The following is a 19966-nucleotide window of genomic DNA, read 5'->3' as shown; positions in this document are numbered from 1 at the left end:
TGGTCCAGCTATGAATGAGTTTGTATATGACAAGAACAATGATCAGTAGAACATTTTACCTCTTCCTTAGGCCCTAAGATTTGTGTAAAAGAGGTGAGGCAAACAAGATCAGCATATATATTTATACCACACACATATATATATTCTGTATATCACACTGTTACAATTCCAAATATGTTAATGATTGGGTGTACTGGTCTGGTTGAGACAAGAGCTAATTTTCTTCACAGCAGCCCTCGAAGTGCTGTGCTTTGTATGGGGAGCTAGAAAGGTGCTGGTAACACATCAGTCCTTGGCTGCTGCTAAGCAGTGCCAGCACAGTGTCAACACTGTCTGTAAATTCCCCCTCACCTGGAGGGGTTGGGCAAGATCCTGGGAGGGGACACAAGCAGAGCAGCTGAGCCAAAGTGACTCCCATTCCATATGGCATCAGCTCAGCAACACAAGCCAAGGGAAGAGAGGAGGAGGAAGGCATGAGAGGGGAAGGGGGCATTCCTTATTTATGACATGTCTTCTGGAGCAAACTCTATGCATGCTGAAGCCCCACTTCCCAGGAAGTGGTCAGACACTATCTACTGATGGGATCTTTTGGTTTCTTTGGTTCCATGTGTGGACTTTGCTTTTGCGTTAATAAATTGCCTTTATCTTGACCCAAAATTTATTTACTCAATCTTTTTTTCTTTTCCCTGTTTTGCTGAGGAGGGGAGTTTCAGAGTGGTTTGGTGGGCACCTGGTGTTCAGCCAGGGCTATCCCACTATATTAGGGGATTAGATAGTGGGATTAGTTTTTTTAGAATTCTACAATGGCATGGAAACTCACAGATGTCAAGAAAATAAGAGTGCAGCTAAACTTGATGCAAGTTTCAAGAAGCACATAAAAATTAGCTTCCCAGGGGTACCAAAAGTCTTAAACATTTCTTCACAGAATTGCACAAGTGGCTCAACTGGATAGGTATGCTCCAGCTATTATCTACTCCTGTACAGAGGAGATGTAGAAAGAGAAAAAAGTACTGAGGTGTGTCACCTTTCAGTCCTCTATCATTTCCCATTGAAATGTTGGTGTCAGGACTCTCACAGCTTGTTATGCTAAACTCCTGAAGAGAGATGGACTGTATGAAAGGCTGTCTGCCAGTAACATCCACAGCAGTGAGACTATTAATTTTAATCTGCCATTAAGGTCTTGTACAGAGAGAGAAAAAAGATGATATTAATGCCTCAGCTGTTGCATTTCACATCATATTTTCAGTAAGTGAAGCACCATCAGTGTTGTGTGAACTTGCAAGGGAAACCTGAATTTTGAACCCACTGTACTAGACATACTATGAAGCTAAATAATGATACTGACCCAAAATGTTAAGAACATGCAAAACAATCCCAAATCTGCTTAAGCAGTACTGCAGACTCTCATTCTAGCTTCCATCAAGAGAAATACCTGTCTTAGACTAGTATGTACCTTCAGAGAGACCTCAACAAGTTAGAGAGCTGGGCAATCACCAACCATATGAAGTTTAACGCTGTGAAGTGCCAGATTCTGCACTTAAGATGGGGCAACCCTGGATGTACAGGCAGAGTGGGGAATGAGAGATTGGAGAGCAGCACTGAGGAAAGGGACCTGGGGGTCCTGGTCAGCAGAAAACTGAACATGAGCCAGCAGTGCCCTGGCAGCCAGGAGGGCCAGTCCTGTCCCGGGGACATCAGGCACAGCATGGCCAGCTGGGCAAGGAAGGGGACTGTCCTGCTCTGCTCTGAGCTCGGGCTGCCTCACCTTGAGTGCTGGGGCAGTTCTGGGTGCCACAATATAGAGAAGACATTAAGGTATAAGAGAGTGTCCAAAGCAAGGCCATGAGGATGGCAAAGAGAGGAAGCTGTATGAGGAGCTGCTGAGGTCACTTGGTCTGTTCAGCCTGGAGAAGAGGAGACTGAGGGGAGACCTCCTAGCAGTCATCGATATCTCCATAGAGGGAAGAGGAGGGGCAGACACCGATCTCGTCACTCTCATGACCAGTGTGAGAAACTAAGGAAATGACATGAAGCTGAGTCAGGGGAGGTTTAGGTTGGATATCCACGGAAAGGGTGGTTGAACACTGGAAGAGGCTCCTCAGGGAAGTGATCACAGCACGAAGCCTGTCTGAACTCAAGAAACATTTGCACAACATTCCCGAGCACAGGGTGTGACTCTTGGGGTGTCCTGCACAAGGCCAGGCATTGGACTTGATGCTCCTGACGGGTCCCTTCCAACTCAGCACATTCTATGATTCTGGGATTCCTCACATGCAGCTCAAGTAATTATCCTCAGTATATGAGGGAAACCTAGGCTTCATTTCTGGAACATGAGAAAAATAATTTCTTACAGGGGAAAGAACCTACCTAAGGACCTCAGCTAAGCCTGAACTGCACAGAAACATTAGCATTCATTGATTATTATAAAAAATGTACAGTCAGTTACAGGGAGTAGTACTGCAACACAGTAGTTATTTCATGTCTGATTCACATTTTTCAGCCTGAACAACTGAGATTTGAACCTGTAAAAACATCCCACAAAAAAAGAACCTTAAAAAACAAAGTTATAGAAAATCATATGCTAGAAAAATTTCCACTGGCCTTTTTTCCAATTTAATTTCTAATAGCTTCATCTCTAAAGGTATTATTTTTGAGCAAGAGTATTGTAACACTCCCACATAGCCAGAAAATTACTGCAACAAATTGAGAGAATGCCTAGGATGGTACATATTACATAAAAAAATAGAAGTCTAGACTTTGCCTCCTGTTGACTGGATGCTGTCTTTTTGGGTAATATGACTCCATATTTTAGTGAAGAGCCACTACCTATGTCTTCATATTTAGAGCTGCACATGAATACAGCTTTAACACTGAGCATGAATTTCTGTTTTACTCTAACACAGAGAGCTCTCTTCTGAATAGTCACTGCTGCCTCCCAAAGTTTGTCTTTAATGACTTTTTAATTGGAAGCTTACAAAGGAATGAAATCCCAATTTCCCATCAGCAACACTATTTCTCATTGTTAAAAATTTCTTGCAAAATACTATGTATTGGAAAAGAGCAGACCATGCCTAATTTGTGTATTGGAAATTTATTCTACCAAAGAGGCTCTACATAATATAATCTTTATATCCGGTTGCCAAGAAATAATTTTCAATCAAATGTCAATTTAATTACACAGTACTCTTCCTTCCCTGATTTTACATATATACAACTTCTCTGAGAAGCAAGCAAGAAAATTTGAGTCTCACAATATATCTTCATTATTCTTCAAACTGCAGGCACCTAGTGTATCAGAATGACCACTGCTAGGTAACTGCAGATGTACTAGTCATTACCCAAAGAAATACCAAACACTGTCCATCTTGCTTAGATGGTTACCTTTGTGCATTCAATTAATTCTTTCCCAATTACAATTATGATTATTAGGAAGAATAGTGTAAGACTGCATTCATTACCTGGTCAGAAAAAGACTGCAAGGAAGAATAGAACTTTAGTTAAATATTTTTGAACTTAGGTTGCTACAAAACTGCCTTGTACTCAACATACCATCCCAAGTCAAACATACTTTCTATTTCACTAGCACAATGCATAATAGCAAAATACTTCCAAAACAACATACAATTCTATTCTTAAAGGCAGTGAGTGATTTTATCTTAAAAAAAAAAAAACATTCACAAGGTTTATTCAACATGGCATTGGAATGTGTCACTACCTTCATGCTCACCCAGGTGGTCATCAATTGATCCTTACCTGTATCACCTGGAGAAATGCTGTGGCAAATAAGATTACTAATGCTTTTCTAGGGCCAAAGCACAGTGAAATTCAGCAAAACATAACCATCTTATCTAGAAATACCATTTCCAAACCCTACAAATTGAAAAATGATTGGGGATGAGCTGGTCATCCAAACTAGGAAGAGAATTAAAATAGAACCTATTTTTTATCTCCACCTTCTGGCAGGTTTTCATGATTTGGGTTCCCTGGCACAGCCTGACTTCAAAGAAGAATATCAGAAAGGTAATACAGTGGAATAAACTGAAACCCAACCAAAAATAGCTACAAAATTTCACAGCAAGAAATAAGGATGAAATACAAAACAGTGGCTGAGAGGGAGAGGAAAACACAAGATGACTCAGAAAAAGACAGACAATTCAGAAATACATTTTATGTCTTTACTGAATGTACACAGTACAAAGAACTGCTAATAGTACATTAGACTATACAGCTTTTACACTGTATTTTTATTTGCTTGTCCATTGTTTTTATGCTTTCCTCAGTTGCTTTCATAATGATATTTTTTTTTTTTGTAATTACCCACATTTACCAGATTCCATGGTCATCTGAAGTAATCCATCAAGAGCCCTGGAAAGCAGACTTGTACTGGATACTTTTAGGTGACTTAATACGACAGGCACACATTGGTATTCCAAAAATAAGGCCTTCCCTTCATCTGTCTTCAAGTCTGCACGAAGGGACTCAAATGCCTGAGCCAGGTAATCCACTGAAAATAGCAAATACAGGCAATTAAACTTCTATAATCCTTGTCTCATTAAGCCATGTGAACAACTATCTGACAGCTACCATGGCAGATACACACTTAAAAGTTAAACAGCTGAAAATACTAAATTTACTTTTTATTTGAAGATGCCCTCTGCCTATTTGTATTCCTTAACAATCCACTGTGAGTGGAGAAAAAGATTATCTACAATTCATATATTTAAGAAAAATATACTTAAAAATGTAAAGTCCTGCAAATATTTTGTTAAAGAGGAAAAAAAAATACAAACTCGCATAGTTTGAGACAATGTTGGTTTCAACATCTGGGAAACCTCTATTAAGGGAGTCAGTGGCTGATTTGTCTGAGTGAGAGCAATTATTTTCATGAGAGCAACTACTCCCATTCCTTCTCTAAAAAGCTGTATATTTCAGTATAAACATTTTATATTCTCATCCATTTTGAGAAATTATACAAAGGATGTAGATTAAGTGGACCAATCTATTTTCTTAACTTCCTGCTGTCAAATCTTCCTCAGTATCTTGGTATTATATTGATCATCTGGAGCACAGAAAATTAAGCAGAGGGAAACAAGTTATCCTACTTCATAAGTTTAACTAGGGTGCCATCTGCTGGATACTGACATTTTGAAGGAATGAGGACATTTGTTCGAACCAAATCTGCTATTTTATCACCACATCATTAGTGCCATGTTGTCAGAGTGATCAAAATTCATACAATTCATACACGGTGATATCTGACATATGTTTAACAACAGATCATATTTTCTGTGCTACAGCAGCCAGCAGTACAAAGCAATCATGAAAAGCTCAACTGATTCATTCTAATCAGGAGTGTTCATCTGCTTAGGGAAAATCAGTCTCTGCAATGACTAGTTTTTTATTTCAATTCTTCTTGCATTGTTTTTATCAAACATTCCTAGAATGTGAGTATCAATTTGAGACTAATTATCATGCTTCACCAAAATATGTTGACTGAAATAGTTCCCTCCAACAGCTGGAACACTGTGTTAGTTCATAAATGATGTCAGGATGGTCTTCCACCATATTTTATTCCTGTGAGTATTAACTATAAATACTCACAATATAAATATCGCACAGGTCATTAAGCATGAAAACATACTTTTTTCTGATGTTCTGCTTAAACATCTAAACCAGAAGCACAACTTCCACGAATAAGAACTCTATTCATTACCTATGCATTTAAAATATTTGGCATTCCTGTTTTGTGTCAATCAGGGTGCCACAGATAGTAGCAATTTTGTGATGTGGATCTCTGCTGTCTAAGAATTGCCCCAAAACCTAACATATTTCATGGAAGAGACTAAAAAAATCAGATGCCAAAGCAGGCATCTGATTTTGACATTTTTGCATGGTATTTCAGGAGTACCTTGAAAATTAACATCTCTGTACCTGTATCGATCTCTTCATGTTACTGACAAAAGAAATGTGTTATTTGTAAAGATATTTTAAAATACAAACCATTCTGAGGAAAATTTATAGCAAAAATAGAAACATGGAATTATTTAGGTAGGCATCTAGTCCAACCTTCCTGTCAAAAGCAGAACCATCTCTGAGGTTAGGTTAGATTGCTCAATTGTAACCCCACTAAAAAATTACTTGCTATCAAAATGATCCATGCTTTTAGATTGTCTTTGAAAAGGGAAAATAAGTGGTTGATACCACAAAGAGTTGGAAAAGGATGATAGAGATGTTTGTTCTTATGCTATCCTTGTAAAATTTATTCTTGCAGAAAGCCCCAGTTATGCAGACACACAGTACTGCTGAGTTGCTGCAGGTAAGCAGCAATCACACCTTACACCTGCTCTTAATGGTATTTACTTTTCTGTCTGACTTCCATAAAAAAGGATCTGCAACACCGTGTTCCCTTTTTCTCCTGAAGAAAGGTAAGACATTAAAACTGAAGGCAGCAGTTAAAAAATCAGCTGAGAGAAGAGTTCTTATTCTTTGAGTTGTATTTTTCACATCTTTTCTGACGCTGTTCAGACACAATCTGATTTGTGTCATCTTGCAGTGCCTACTTTGAAACCTTTATCTTCTCCCCCCTCTTCATAATGCTGATTTGTCATCATATTGACAAAAACACAAATTCTAACATAAAATTAATAAAAGCAAGATTTATACTTGTATATTTTGCTCCACAATACCCAAGTAAAATCACTTTTCACTAATAAAGCATAACAGATTCTACAGTACCATTAAAATTCTTTTTGTCCAGGCACAAGACTGAAATAGATAAATTAATGTAAAAAAAATCTTGACCTACCTTGTTTCACTGTTTTAAGCACAATCAAAGTTGACAGAAACCTCAGAGGCATACAGAAACTCTTGAAGAAAGCTGCTGACTTTGATTTACTTCCTGTAGGCTGTTCAGAAGAACTCTGTGGGTTTCCCTTACTCACTATGCCTTTGAAGATATCTTCACCAAGTCTCCTCATGGTTGATCTCATTGCTGTGTGCTGCTTCAAACAGTGCATGCGGTTAGTGCAAACATTACAACTTGACATACTTATGTTCTCCATGCAATTAAACACTAAATTGCAAATGCTTTGACCATGTATAGGAATATAATCAGTACAGGAGATACTGCTTTGTTTCAAAAGCTGTTGAACAATATTAACATGGTGCCTTATCAACACACACTTCAGCAAGAGACTAATTAGTGAGGGTCCTGGATACTCTGATGTTATTTAAGGTGCCTCTGGTTTCAGAAAAAGCTGTTTCAGTCAAATCAATTTTGTAAGCTTGCCTGAAGTTACGTCCTTTAAAAGCATGTACAGAATCAAGGTCTAAATATGAAGCTGAAAAACACTACAGAGGTAACATCTACTAGATTTTCATCATAAACTCTATAAAAATATTTCCACAGAATCAAACTTCACAATATGCTTGTTTAAAATATAGTCACTTATTAGAACTAAACCAAACATCTTACTATTGTATTGAATTTAAACTGAGGATATTTACAAAGTTTCTAGCATTTGAATATTGACAGCACTATGCTGAGTCTTTACAGTACAACAACTATCTTTTTCTTTATTATTTTGCTACATATTTTCTTATGGCAGACTGGTCAAAAAGAGCAAGGAATGTCTTCCGGTTAGACACCAAGCAGAGGACAGAAAAATCAAAATTTCTTCACTGCTTTGCCACTCACTTCCATCACTTTCAACAAATCTCATTCTCATAAGTGACACAATAAAATAACTGCCTTCTCTAGTGCAAGCTTTGTTAATACATATGCAAAAATAGAACTTCAGATGTGCTTAGACATCACAAAAGAAATCACATACACAGAGAAACTACATTTAAATACACAGTGCGAAATTTAAATTTAACTTGTAGGCAAATTTATTTTTTATTTGCCACTTTCTGTGGTCAACACTATGAATTTATGTTTTACAAAGACAGCAGTTTCTTTTCTATATGCTACCTGAAAATACCCATTTTTCCTATGTATTTAATATGTGAAATCCATTAATATCTTCTGTGATTTTTTTGAAATATACTGCATGATGACTACTTGTTTTACCTGTGTATCAGTATCTAACTGTCTTATAGACCAGTAAATAAATTTAATCACAGACACGTGCAGTTTAGGATTCACATATGGCATCCACTGGAGTTGCTCAGCAGCTATAGGCAAAAGCTGCAAAAATATACAAAAACAGAATTAGATGCAGCAAATGAACTATTTTCTAAAAACAAACAAACCTCCTAACTTTCTCTTGGAGTTTATCAGATTACATATGCAAATGTTTCTGGGCAGATCCAGTACAGCTAACAGAATTATATGCATACACAGGTGTTAAATTTTACATAGGTTTACATGTGGGAGTGGAGATACATGTGAGCTTAATCTCATATAAATCCAATCACAGTGGCTACAAATCTTTTATATAATAAATAAATACAAAGTGAATTTTCTGAATACCTCACTGATTTCTAAATCTTGGTATCCACAAGAAAAAACAATAGAGGTGTTGAAATACAGCATAGCATTACCTTTTATTGGTGATAAATTGAAATTTTAATATCTAAATAGGCATAAAAATATTTTAAATTTGACTTGTTGATCTCCTTAAAACAATGCATCACACATAAAACACATGACAAGCTACCACCACACAGAAGTCACTTGAAATAAAATGCTGAAGCTCTTAGGTTGAGACAGGATATCACTTTTTATTAAAAATTATCTGTATGTTTTACAAATGAAAAATTATCTATTATATATCACTGCTGCAGTGAGAATACTGACTTACTAACAATTATCTTGTTTTAATTACATGATGACCTGTTATACTCTCAGAATAATTTAAAGCACAGTGAAATTAACACAAACAAACTACCCAAACCCCTTTACCTTCATACACTTTTCCTGGGTACAGGAGTTCTCTGAGCTCTGGGTAACCCTAGGTTTATGACTGTCCTCTCTCTCTTGTGTGTTTATTTTGCTAAGATGCTGGTCAGAGATCCAATCCATAAGGTAAGTTAAGAGCTCATAGACTTGTGAATTCAATGGTAGCTGTAATATATTCACATCATCAGATATTTCAGCTTTCAATTTAATGCTTTTTCTAAGCTAAAACAGTAACAGACTGAAATACATGACAGTACATTAGCTAAGAAATATTATGCATAATAGAAACGATGAGAATTTCATGCCTGATAAAATCTGAGAGGTAAGTTACTGTAGTGTGAGCTTGTGGAAAATGCATTCAAGCAGACAGTGATCTTCTATGAGAAGCCTGTATAGCATGAATGGAACTGCACCTTACAGCATCTCTGGGAAAGGTAAACTGTATGCAGATCAAAGGTGGGAAGGTGGCAGTCCTGCCTGGGAGACCCCTGTACATCAAGGAGTCAGAGACCCACACCACAGGTAACTCGAGCAGCGCAGCCTGTGCTGTGCTGCACAGATAACCAACTGCACACTTTGTCCTGTGCTTGGCTGCAGGGTCAACTCAGGCAGCTCCCTCTTGGTCCTGCTGATCCTGCCTTGTGGGATCTCAGTCTCTCAGAACTGGGGGGGCTCGGGAGTCCTGGAATGCTGCCAGAGATGTCTGGTGGCTGGACTTTGATCCCACATGGGAGATGACATCAGTATGAGGACGGGAGGATTTCACTGGGGTGAATGGTGAAGGGACAAGTTAATTGGAGTGTGAGATACAGGGCTTAAGATTTCTGTACAGGGGGGTCTAGAGAAGTAAGATGGAGGAATTGGGGCGTGCCCTTCTCCTTCTTCTTCTTCCTCTAGACCTCCATCTTCTGTGGTGATGTTGGCACTCCGGGATTGGACCTTACTAGGGAAACACTGGTTAAGAAGGGTAGAGGGTATTGGAGAAAAATGATAAATATGGTATACGTAACTCCGGGTATAAAGATAGGTGACCGCCCCAGGGGCTTTCAGTGTGTGCCCATGGCTGACTGCTGAGCAGAACTCTGTCAGGCCAAGAGAAAATCTTTTAGATAAGCAATTAATAAACACCAAGACCAAGAACAAATCTGAAGCTTCCTCTCGTCCTTTCGAACCCGGGGGCCCAAGGCCATCTTTGGGCTTTTCCCCAGACCATCTGAACAGCCCAGAAATCCCACAACTGGCGTCCGCTGTGCGGGCTATCTCCCACCAAACCTTTCGGGGGGGGGAAAGCCCTGAAGAGCTGAAGAGCCAAGAGAACAGCACTGATAACTCCAGAGGAGGGAAGCCTGAAGAAAGAAAGAAGAAAAAGAAAAAACCGGCCGGGAGAAGCTGCAAAAATCAGCAGTCACTGAGAAATCCCATCTCTCAGCTTCTGCTGAAGACAGCTCGTAGCAGAGCGGCCTGGACTGGGACCAGAAAGGCGCCTCTGATCCATCCCTCGTAATCTGCTGGACGGAGAACAAGGGCCTCCAGACCACGCTGGCGACAGATTCGGTAAGAAGGCCAAAATAATACTATGGGGGCAACACTCTCCCAAGAACAACGGGAAATCTTATCCACCTTACAAAGTGTAGCAGAATTATATACAGAAGGGATCCCAAAGAAAGAATTAAAACAGCTGTTATTATGGGCAAGGCTCAATTACCCACTTGCAGAAACATATCTTTTGTTCGAAGTCGGGTTTTGGCAAGAGATTAATAGGCATTTATATATTTTAGCAACAAAAAAAGATGAGACAGCGTTAAAGCTACTCTCGCCGGCAAGAATCATGTTACAAGGTATTGCAGTCCAGTCTAAAAAACTGGAAAAGCAGCGAGAAGCTGCGGCACCCTCAGAGGAGGGGGCGGAGCGGCAGAGCTCCGGAAAAAAAATTGCTCTGGCTTTAAAAGGCCAGGGGGAAAGGGCTCTCGAAAAAAGAGAGCAGGAAAAAATATTAAAACCCCCGATCAAAAAATGCAACAAACCCCAAGGGCGTCCTGAAACTCCAGAGAGTGTGGAGGAGTCAGGAGCAGAAGGGGGGGAGCAGGAAGATAAGGGATCGGGGGGGGGGCCTGCTCGCGGCGAAAGCGGCGACGCGGCGGCGGCGGCGGGCGCGAGCAGCGCCGGTGAGGATGAGGACACGCCCGCGGAGGGCGAAACTCGCAAAAACCGGGGGATAGACTCACATACCAGCGCGGGGGCGGCGAGCGCGCAAGGCGGGCTGAGGGAAAACGCGCAGCCCCGGAGGGCCGCCGCGGCGGGACGCAGGAGGCGCGCGGGTGTGACGTCAAAGCCGGTGCGACGGTCAGCTCGAATCGCGGGTAGAGCCGGGGGGCCGGCGGGGGAGGCGAACACAACATCAGAGGAGGAGGGGTCGGATTCTGGGACAGACCGAGGGGCGGGAACCTCGGAGGTGAAACAGGGGGGAGACGATGATGACGTCACCTTGGGGGACACCGGAAGTAGCTCAGAGAGCACGCACGCGCAGAGAGTAAGACGCGGGCGGGCCCGAGCCCGGTCCCCTGTGACGTCGCGGGTGAGGAGGGGCCGTGTTAGGGATTCTACGTCCCGCGGCTCCACACCGTCTCCAGATCTGGTGCCTTTGGTCTCGAGCCTCGGAGTTTCAGTTCCTTCCCCTCATGGGAGACGCCGAGCCGGAAGAGGAAGTAGGGTAGTCGAGATTGCACCGTCATCCGAGCCAGGGAGGCCGGTGACAGCGCCACCTAGTGGCAGGAGGGCAGAAGTGCACGACATGCCGGGTCGGCTCGGCGGAGCCACAGCGCCATCTCGTGGCGAGACTGCAACAATGCAGCAATTTTTTCCAACAATATATAAAAAGAAAAGCACCTCGAAGAAAACAATGTTAACACGACAAAGGGATTATCCATCCACTTCGGGATTTCATGAAGATGATGAAAGCTCAGATGAAGAACAGCTACAAGGGGAAGATGTCATAAGAATCACAGCATCGGAAGGTGTCCCAACATGGATGCTATCAGCAGCAGAAGCAGCAAAAAGCTTCTTGCATTCATTCGATGCAGTAAAGAAGAAATATCAACAGGATCCTCGAGTCTCCTTTTCGGATTTAGGAGCAAGGCCAAAAACCTCAAGGCAAAAAATGAGACACTATGAATCACCGATGACATCTACAACACCATTATTCATGCAAATCCCAATGGAATCTGATGAAGAGGGGTTTCAAGAGCCGGTGAAGACAATGGATTGGAGGCAAATCAGAAAAGCATTGGAAAAGGAAAAGCATTTATTCCCGGGATCAGGGGATTTGACAATGCCAGTGACATATGATGCCCAGGGACAGAATCCAAGGTGGGAAAGGATGGGTCATGAGACACTCAAAGACCTAGGGAAGGCAGCTCAGACTTTCGGGCTGAACTCACAATACTTCAAACAGCTATTAAGAGGGACATTCTCTATGTATGATCTCACACCATATGACATTCGAAGTATTGTGGCAATGATCCTCACTGACACACAGAGTCTTGTCTGGGAAAAAAGGTGGAGAAAATATCTTGCTGAGTTGCGGAACAGATACCAAGGTGGGCCGAATGCGAACCTCACAGAAGGGCAATTAGCAGGGGATCCTCCAGATGACAATCCAGGGGAACAAGCAGCGCGGCTTCCACGGAGAGTGTTAAGCGACATCAAAGAAGCAGCGCGATTGGCAATCATGCAAATTACGCCGACAGGAGCTCCGGATGTCCCGTTCTCTTGCATCAGGCAAGGTCCCACAGAGCCATTCATGTCATTCATCGACCGACTCACACAAGCCGTGGATCGACAGGTGACAACAGAAGAAGTGAAGAGGCCTCTCTTGGAGAATTTAGCTTTCGGCAATGCCAACCCGGATTGTCAACGGGTGATTAGCACCATGCCAGGACGGCCATCCTTGGCAGAGATGGTGGAGGCATGCAGCAAGGTGGGGACGCCTCAGCACGTCGCAGCGATTGTAAAGGATGAACTAAAAGAGGAATGGGAGAAACAGCTAAAGGGACGCTCAGAAGGGCAATCAGAGGACAAGACATTGGAGAAGATGTTCGAAAAATTACTTCATCAACAGGACGAAAATATCAACAAAGTTCTTGCGGCAATGCAGAAAAGAAACAGACCCCAAGGAGGACAGTGTTACGGGTGTGGGGAATCTGGGCACATGAAAAGGAATTGCCCACGGACACATATACCAACGCCAGCCCAGAGAGCGGAAAGACCAATTTGCGCACGGTGCGGAAGAGGAAGACACTCCGTGAAAGAATGTTATTCCCGGACAGATGTGGAAGGAAATCCGTTGCCGCATCCGGGAAACGGGAAATTGAGCGCGGGAAATCCCCGGCGCGCTCCGACACAAATACTGGCGGTGTCACAAGAACAGACAGGGCAGTCATCAGTGAGCGACAAGCAGATGCCCTCAGCAAAACCCTCAGTCGATTCCACAGTGACCCAGACCTCCTCCCACCAGGGGCACAGTGTGCATTGGCAGCTTCAAAACTAGTATGCTTTCTAGATGAAAGTCATGCGGAGATACCAACAGGTATCCGCGGGGACTCATACAAGAAACAAGATTTTTTGATAGTTGGGCAAGATAAGTGCAGTATTCTTGGGCTCATTGTCTATCCAACAGTTGTCTCAGCAGACAAAAATACAGAGTTAACAGTTTTGGCAAGAGCGCTTCGTCCACCATTGACTGTACCAGAAAATACTGTGGTTGCGAGAGCCTTCGCACTGCCACCACATGCAGTTGGAGAGGTCATGTCAATCTTCGACGAAGAAGGTCTCCCTATGAAAGAGCATGTTGAAGTACATACAACATGGGTGAAGCACATAGGTCGAGACCGACCCACGCTCACGTGCCAATTGACATGTGGGGACAGGACAATATCGATCAGAGGTATGCTCGACACAGGGGCGGATGTAACAGTAATATCGTACATCTTTTGGCCACGCAATTGGAGCTTGGTCGCGCCATTGGGCTCTCTCTCAGGCATCGGGGGAGCATCTCTGTGTCTGCAAAGTGAGAATTCCGTCGTTGTCACGGGACCAGGAGATAAGACGGCGATCATTCGTCCTTTTGTCGTTCAAAAGCCGATCACAGTCTGGGGTCGGGACCTTTTGGCACAATGGGGCGCGAAGATCGAAATGGATTTTTAATAGGGGTCACTGCAGCACTCGCCACATTGAAGCTGACATGGAAAACAGATGATCCAGTTTGGGTGGATCAGTGGCCCCTTGAGCGGAAAAAATTGAGTGCTTTGAAAGACCTGGTCCAAGAACAATTGCAGAAGGGACACATCAAGCCAACAGACAGCCCTTGGAATTCTCCGGTGTTTGTCATCAAGAAAAAGTTGTCGGGCAAATGGAGGTTGTTACACGACCTCAGGAAGATCAACGAAGTCATAGAAGACATGGGGCCACTTCAGTTGGGACTTCCATCTGTCTCAATGATTCCCAGAGATTGGCAGCTTGTGGTCATTGACCTCAAGGATTGCTTTTTCAGTATCCCACTCCATCCAGATGATGCTCCAAGATTTGCCTTTTCAGTCCCGAGTATCAACAGGGAAACGCCTCTGCAGCGGTACCATTGGGTCTGCCTTCCACAAGGCCTGAAAAATTCTCCGACGATCTGTCAATGGTACGTGGCGCGAGCTTTGGCACCAGCACGAAAGAAATTTCCGAAGGCGAAGATCATTCATTACATGGATGATTTGCTCATCGCAGCATCAACACGACAGGAGCTGCAAGAAGCTCGTGACTGTGTGATCGCGGAGGTGCAAAAGGCAGGTCTGGAAATTAGCATTTCAAAGATTCAAGAGGTTGCACCTTGGAAATATCTAGGGTGGAAAATCTCAGAGAAAACAATAAAGCCTCAAAAGGTGGAGATCAGCACAAAGGTCAACAATTTGCATGATCTGCAACAGCTTTTGGGAGAAATCAACTGGATGAGACCAGTTTTGGGAATCACAAATAGTGATATTCCAGCACTGCTTGATCTCTTGAGAGGAGACACAGACATTCGTTCTCCCAGGACACTCACACCAGAAGCAAGAAAAGAGTTGGAGAAAATCTCGGATGCGATACAGAAAAGGCAGGCACATCGATTTGTTCCATCGTTGCCTTTTCAGTTGGCAGTGCTGGGGAAGAAAACGCAGCTCCATGGTTTGATCTTCCAATGGGATGAATCACAAAAGGACTCTTTGATAATCATAGAGTGGATTTTCCTACCGCACAGGCCCGCGAAAACGATTCTCACAGATCTGGAGATGGCAGCACAAATCATCATAAAGGCGAGAACAAGGCTGCTGACAATGGCAGGAAGAGAATTCTCAGTCATCAGGTTACCTCTGAAACGAGACTACTTCGATTGGGCAATGCAACAATCGAAAGACCTGTTAATCGCATTGTTAGCGTTCCCAGGAGCTTGCACAATCCACTTTCCCCAACACAGAATACTGCAATCGCAAATATGCTATAGAGCAAAACCACAGATAAGTGAAGAACCTTTGGACGGGATCACCGTGTTCACGGATGGCTCGGGGAAGACACACAAGTCAGTGATCACGTGGAGAGACTCAACGACAGGGGATTGGGAATCAGACGTGAGGATGGTTCAGGGCTCTCCACAAATTGTGGAGTTGGCGGCCGTTGTCCGAGCATTTCAGTTGTTCAAACAGCCTCTCAATCTGGTGACAGATTCCGCATATGTTGCGGGTGTGGTCAAGAGATTGGAGGGTTCGCTCTTGAAAGAAGTCAGTAATGAGGTTTTATACTCATACCTGACAAGCTTGAAAACACTGCTAGAGAGCAGGGAAAGGGAGTATTTTATCACACACATTAGAGCGCACACAACACTTCCAGGGTTTTTAGCGGAAGGGAATGCTCGGGCGGACAGGTTGACAATGCCCATTTTGCAAACACTGCCGGACATTTTTGAGCAGGCAAGGTTAAGTCATGCGTTCTTTCATCAGAATGCGCAAGCACTGATGGAGTCCTTTCGTCTCACAAAGAGTCAGGCGAGGGAGATCATTAGTGCTTGTCCAGACTGTCAGCTTGTGCAGCCACCTTCTTCTACCGGGGCCATCAATCCGCGGGGGCTGCAAAGTCTTCAGTTGTGGCAAGCTGATGTCACAAAATACCCATCTTTTGGGAAGCTCAAAAATGTTCACGTTTCTGTAGATACATTCTCAGGTGCAGTCTTTGCTTCAGCACATGCTGGGGAAACAGCAGACCATGCTTGCCGACACTTTCTGCAGGCATTTGCAGCATTAGGTGTGCCTCAGGAGATAAAAACAGATAATGGTCCAACATACACAGGCAGGGTGCTTGACAGATTCCTGAAAAGATGGGGTGTCAGACACACGTTTGGTATTCCGCATTCACCCACAGGTCAGGCAATCATTGAGAGAACACATCACACCCTAAAATCCCTTCTGGACAGACAGAGAAGGGGTGAGCCAGAGGCAACACCTCACATGAAATTAAATAAGGCATTGTATGTGCTGAATTTCCTAAATAGCTCATCCTCGGAACCTGATCCACCGATCGTGAGACATTTTCTAAACAACACACAGGCAAAGCTAAGGGAAAATCCTTTAGTTTTGATCAGGAACCCAGAGACCGGACAAATAGAGGGTCCTTTCAGACTAATCACTTGGGGAAAGGGTTTCGCTTGTATCTCCACAGATCGAGGTCTGAAGTGGGTGTCAGCGCGGCACGTGAAACCATTCCGAACGCGAGAGCACGAGAATGCTGATCCAAGAAGCAGAGAGACGAGTACTCAGACAGAAGTCGAGACTCGGGCTGCAAAAAACGACCCAGAAGAGAAATGAAAAGAAACTAAGGACTTTGGGGGGTTTTCACATAAAAGCAAAAAAAGGTCTTTTGGTGCAAACAGAAGGGGGAGATGTGGGATCTCAGTCTCTCAGAACTGGGGGGGCTCGGGAGTCCTGGAATGCTGCCAGAGATGTCTGGTGGCTGGACTTTGATCCCACATGGGAGATGACATCAGTATGAGGACGGGAGGATTTCACTGGGGTGAATGGTGAAGGGACAAGTTAATTGGAGTGTGAGATACAGGGCTTAAGATTTCTGTACAGGGGGGTCTAGAGAAGTAAGATGGAGGAATTGGGGCGTGCCCTTCTCCTTCTTCTTCTTCCTCTAGACCTCCATCTTCTGTGGTGATGTTGGCACTCCGGGATTGGACCTTACTAGGGAAACACTGGTTAAGAAGGGTAGAGGGTATTGGAGAAAAATGATAAATATGGTATACGTAACTCCGGGTATAAAGATAGGTGACCGCCCCAGGGGCTTTCAGTGTGTGCCCATGGCTGACTGCTGAGCAGAACTCTGTCAGGCCAAGAGAAAATCTTTTAGATAAGCAATTAATAAACACCAAGACCAAGAACAAATCTGAAGCTTCCTCTCGTCCTTTCGAACCCGGGGGCCCAAGGCCATCTTTGGGCTTTTCCCCAGACCATCTGAACAGCCCAGAAATCCCACACTGCCTGGCCTTGGCCTTGTCTAAAAGGGCAACAAGTTCTTCTCCCATAAACATCCTTCATGAACAGAGTTGTTTTCTTGCAAGATATGTAAAATGATATATATGTTGAGTGGCCAAAAAGGAGGGGCTTTTTTCAATGGACAGGCTTTTCAATGGACACTCTGCTCAGCAAGCCCTGGGAAAAGTGCACCAGGGCTCCATTTGATGTTCACAAACACAACATTCCCAGCATCTAAAGGGACACAAGATTTACTCACTCTCTATATTCTTCCTCTTACTCTGTCTTACTTTAATAGCCATTTAATGAAGCCATTTGTTGTCAGCCTTCCTTACAAAGATCCAGAAGGAACCCTGCAGTGTTTCTTTCTCTTTCTCTCACACTTCACTCCCCAGTGCAAAACAAACACCTATAGTGATGATTTCTTGGTGTGAAAAACATATGCCCGTAATTTATTTTGTACTTGATGAAATGGTAGTAAAATAGCTTGGAAAAAAATTCATACAGAATCACTACACTTTACAATTCTGGACAAATGAAATACAGGAGAAAACAAGTCTTTAAAGTCCTTCACTTTAAAGGGTGTGGGAAATTCTTATTTCAATACACTAGACCTACTTTGTTTCATTTCATGCAATCTGTCGATAATTTAACTGGGCAACTAGTATTGTTTAAAAAAAGAACAAAGATTTAATGGAACTCTCATCTTGGCTCTACTACATTGCAATTAAATACTCTACAAAAGAAATCCAGAGATCCCTGAAGACAGACTGCATGAACAATTCCCTAAAGACATCAAAACTTTTCTTCTATCTACTTTCAGAGAACTCTTTTCCTCTTCACTCAGAACTATAACTACTGATACTATTTGCATTTCATGTGCAACCAAAGTATGCTAAAACTTATATAGAGAGAATTTGTTTGCTATATGTGGACAGCACATTCACTGTAGATCAATTAGGGTGGTGTGAATATCTTTCTCATTTCACACTTTACCTCTAGCTGGAAAAAAAAGCATAACCAGCTGGGAGATGTTGGCAAAGTAATACCATAAATGGAACAACATGGAGACAGAAAGAATTTCATTAAGTGATGTAAGAAGGTTTTTCAAGGAAAAAAGGTGATTGTTTTGGAGCTGTGAATGAACACTGCATTTAATCTCAGTCCTCCACTAAAGATTATTTCTCAAAAAAATAATAGCAGCATATCGCTTTTGGTTCAGAAGATTAAGGTTCTTTACTGGATACTTCTGAAAGACTACTTTTTATCTGGTGTTATTCATAAGGATAGTGCTGTACTGTAGCAGTAACCAGAATGAGTCTAAAATTTGTTCTGATGCAGCAAAAGAAACCTGTGACAGTGGATGCAGGTTATAATTCTAATTGGCAGATGAAAGATAACATGATCTGAGGAGGAAAACTTGACTTATAAATAATAATATACACATACACATAAGCAATATGAAATCCAAGACAGTTTTTGGAACAAAGTTAACTCTTTGTTAAGTGTGGGTTTTCCCCCAGTATAATCTGTTTCTCCTCTTAATGAACCTCATAAAATAAAAAGCTACATTTGGCAATTTCTAGCACATGCAGAGAGAACGTTACACTGCCTAATATCTTCCAAATGAAAACATTAAAGACTTCTGCTTAATTCTTACCGTAGCAGTTCTTGATTTTGCCATCACTTTTTCCGGTTTCACAGGTTTGCCTTCTTTCATCACTTGACACAAATCATTAGATTTCCATACCTTTGAAAATTCATGCTTCCTCTAAACAAAATATAACAATGAATTATATTTCACTGGCTATCTATTATAAAAGAAGGTACATGTAAGAACAAACCTTACTTGTAGATTTTCTAAACGAGCTTTTGCTTTTCGTGCTTGACCTTCCAACTTCTTGTTCAACTCAGTTACATCACTTAACTGAAAGAAGGAGAAAATATTAAACAGTCTGTAAATTCAAAACTCACACCTTGACTTAATTATCACACTGAAGTAACTTAATTTTGCTGAGCAGCTAAATCATTTAAGTTTTTTCTTATTATCATGAAAAGTGATAGAAACAAAATCATCATTCACTTCCCTCCACAAATTACAGAACCATTGACTGGTTGAGATTTGAGAGCACCTCTGGAAGACACCTGGTCCAACCCCCAGCTCAAGCTGGGCCAGGAAGAAGTGTCATTGTAGCACTTATGTCTGGCTGCTCTGTCCAGACAGCTTTTGAATAGTTCCAAGGCGTTAGACTCTTATCACCTCTGTGGTGATAAGATAAATAAGGATAAATTCCAGGATAAATAAGGATAAGTTCCAGGATAAATAAGACAGCAGCAGTATCTCTGCAGTCCAATCTTTCAGAGTGCAGGGGAAGAATAAGCACTACACTGGCACTCTTAGATATACATGCACTTCACATTTGATTACTTGTCACAAAGTGACAAAAATGCACAAATTCAAGAACGTTAATCATAGTCTTGTTAATGGGGAAGGTGGTTACTGACCATGCTAAAAAAA

The 19966-nt window shown here is 42.3% G+C and overlaps 1 protein-coding gene across 1 annotated transcript in view; it reads right to left on the bottom strand.

Annotated features, from left to right (window-relative positions):
- CCDC138 (coiled-coil domain containing 138) overlaps positions 1-19966 on the bottom strand; it is a 39080-nt gene that overhangs the window by 11033 nt on the left and 8081 nt on the right. The window contains exons 7-12 of the mRNA XM_054272328.1: positions 19298-19375; positions 19109-19219; positions 8906-9067; positions 8072-8188; positions 6806-6998; positions 4328-4504 (exon numbers count right to left, since the gene is read on the bottom strand). Coding sequence (XP_054128303.1) covers positions 4328-4504; positions 6806-6998; positions 8072-8188; positions 8906-9067; positions 19109-19219; positions 19298-19375 — 838 coding nt within the window. The remainder of the gene's footprint in view (positions 1-4327; positions 4505-6805; positions 6999-8071; positions 8189-8905; positions 9068-19108; positions 19220-19297; positions 19376-19966) is intronic.

The sequence above is a fragment of the Melozone crissalis genome, unplaced genomic scaffold, assembly GCF_028551555.1.
Source record: "Melozone crissalis strain CALT ecotype California unplaced genomic scaffold, PUWL_Pcris_2 ptg000013l_1, whole genome shotgun sequence".
Taxonomy (NCBI): Eukaryota; Metazoa; Chordata; class Aves; order Passeriformes; family Passerellidae; genus Melozone; species Melozone crissalis.
Note: the sequence above shows the minus strand (reverse complement) of the source record. Positions and strands in the feature narration are given on the sequence as shown.